Source organism: Frankliniella occidentalis, unplaced genomic scaffold, assembly GCF_000697945.3.
Source record: "Frankliniella occidentalis isolate FOCC.00 unplaced genomic scaffold, Focc_3.1 Scaffold1773, whole genome shotgun sequence".
Taxonomy (NCBI): domain Eukaryota; kingdom Metazoa; phylum Arthropoda; class Insecta; order Thysanoptera; family Thripidae; genus Frankliniella; species Frankliniella occidentalis.
Window position 1 is genome coordinate 9322 of NW_026268872.1, and position 1558 is coordinate 10879.

The 1558-nt window shown below is 59.9% G+C and overlaps 1 protein-coding gene across 1 annotated transcript; it reads left to right on the plus strand.

Moving 5' to 3' along the window:
* Positions 1–32: 32 nt before the first annotated feature.
* LOC127751886 (ATP-binding cassette sub-family C member 4-like) lies at positions 33–1539 on the plus strand (the record flags this gene model as incomplete). The annotated part of the gene is given in 4 exon segments (XM_052276129.1): positions 33–293; positions 617–784; positions 868–1151; positions 1283–1539. Coding segments are annotated over 4 exon segments (943 nt in total), but the record flags the coding sequence as incomplete, so codon positions are not given.
* Positions 1540–1558: the final 19 nt, after the last annotated feature.

Below are 1558 nucleotides of genomic sequence, written 5' to 3' on the forward strand. Positions count from 1 at the left end.
CCCCCCCCACCTTCCCCGTTTCCCCTGCAAGATCCGCTCCCCTCTTTCCTGCTGCACGAATGCATTACTTTTCTCTCTTGCTGCTACGTGGCGCGCCGACGTGTTCCAGGGCCGTGTACCGCGAGGCCGACCTCTACCTCCTCGACGACCCGCTATCGGCCGTCGACACGCACGTCGGCAAGCACCTGTTCGACGAGTGCATCGTCAAGCTGCTCGCCGACAAGGCCAGGATCCTCGTCACGCACCAGGTCCAGTACCTGGCTGACGTCTCCCGCATCGCCATCCTCAGCAACGTAAGCAAATAGTACACGTGACGTCACTATCTCACATACGGCCCACTGGTAAAATTTTGCGAAGCAGGCAAGAAGTATTGAAGTTTCTAAAAAAACTGGAAGCAAGGGGGCACTGGTTCAAATTTACGAAATATTTTTCAAGTAAGCAGGAAAGCGTCAAGCGTCCGCAGAAAATACAAAGTTGGCCTGTTTGCCGTGGAGGGGTCGGGAGAGGCTGGGTAGGCAGCGCAGTGTCCCGGACGCTCGGCGGGCTTGCCTAGCCTCCGTCCCACAGGCGCTACTGCGGGGACGGCAAACAAGAGGCTGACTCGGCCGTGTTGCAGGGCGAGATCCAGATGCAGGGCACCTTCAAGGAGCTCCTCAACAGCGACGTGGACTACGCACAGATGCTGCACCTCGGCGACGAGGAGGAGGAGGCCGAGGAGGAGGTGGAGCAGGACAAGCGGCCGCTGATGCGCGCGCTGCGCCAGCTGTCCAGGGTGTCCATGCGGGTGAGCTCTGCACCCCGGACGGGGGTCCGATTCCATGTGAACGAGTCAAAAGTCAATCAGCCCTTTCCTCCTTTCCCTGCCAGTCCATCGAGGTGCAGGGCAGCCGCTCGTCGCGGCGGTCGTCCTCGCGGCGGTCCTCGCGCGCCTCGGTCGGCAGCCTGACGCTGGGCGACGAGGACGACGAGGACGAGGAGGGCGCGCCCACCATGGAGCGCATCGAGGCCACGACCAAGGGCAAGGTCAGGGGCAGCCTGTTCCTGCGCTACTTCCTGGCCGGCACCAACGCCCTCGGCTTCATCGTCGTCATCTTCCTCTTCCTGGCCGCGCAGACCGCCGGCAGCCTCGCGGACTTCTTCGTCGGCTTCTGGTGAGGACCACGACCACGATACACAGCAGATCTTAAAACTGCAGAGATTCTCGTTAGAAAGGACCTTAACAACAAATCGTTTAAAAAGGAAGCTGCTCGATACGTTCTGGTTTTGTTTTTTGTTTTTGCAGGACGAACCAGGAAGAGCTCCGCGATTACTTCACCTCGTCGAGGAACGTGACGTCCCCGTCGTCGCCAGAGCCGCTCACGTCGACGAACAACTTCATCTACATCTACACGGCCATCATCGTGTGCCTGTTCGTGCTCGGCTTCACGAGGTCCTTCTTCTTCTACTGGGTGTGCAGCCGCAGCTCCCAGGCCCTGCACGACAACATGTTCGCCAACATCATCCGCGCCACCATGCACTTCTTCAACACCAACCCCTCCGGTGAGTGCATGCAGCCCCC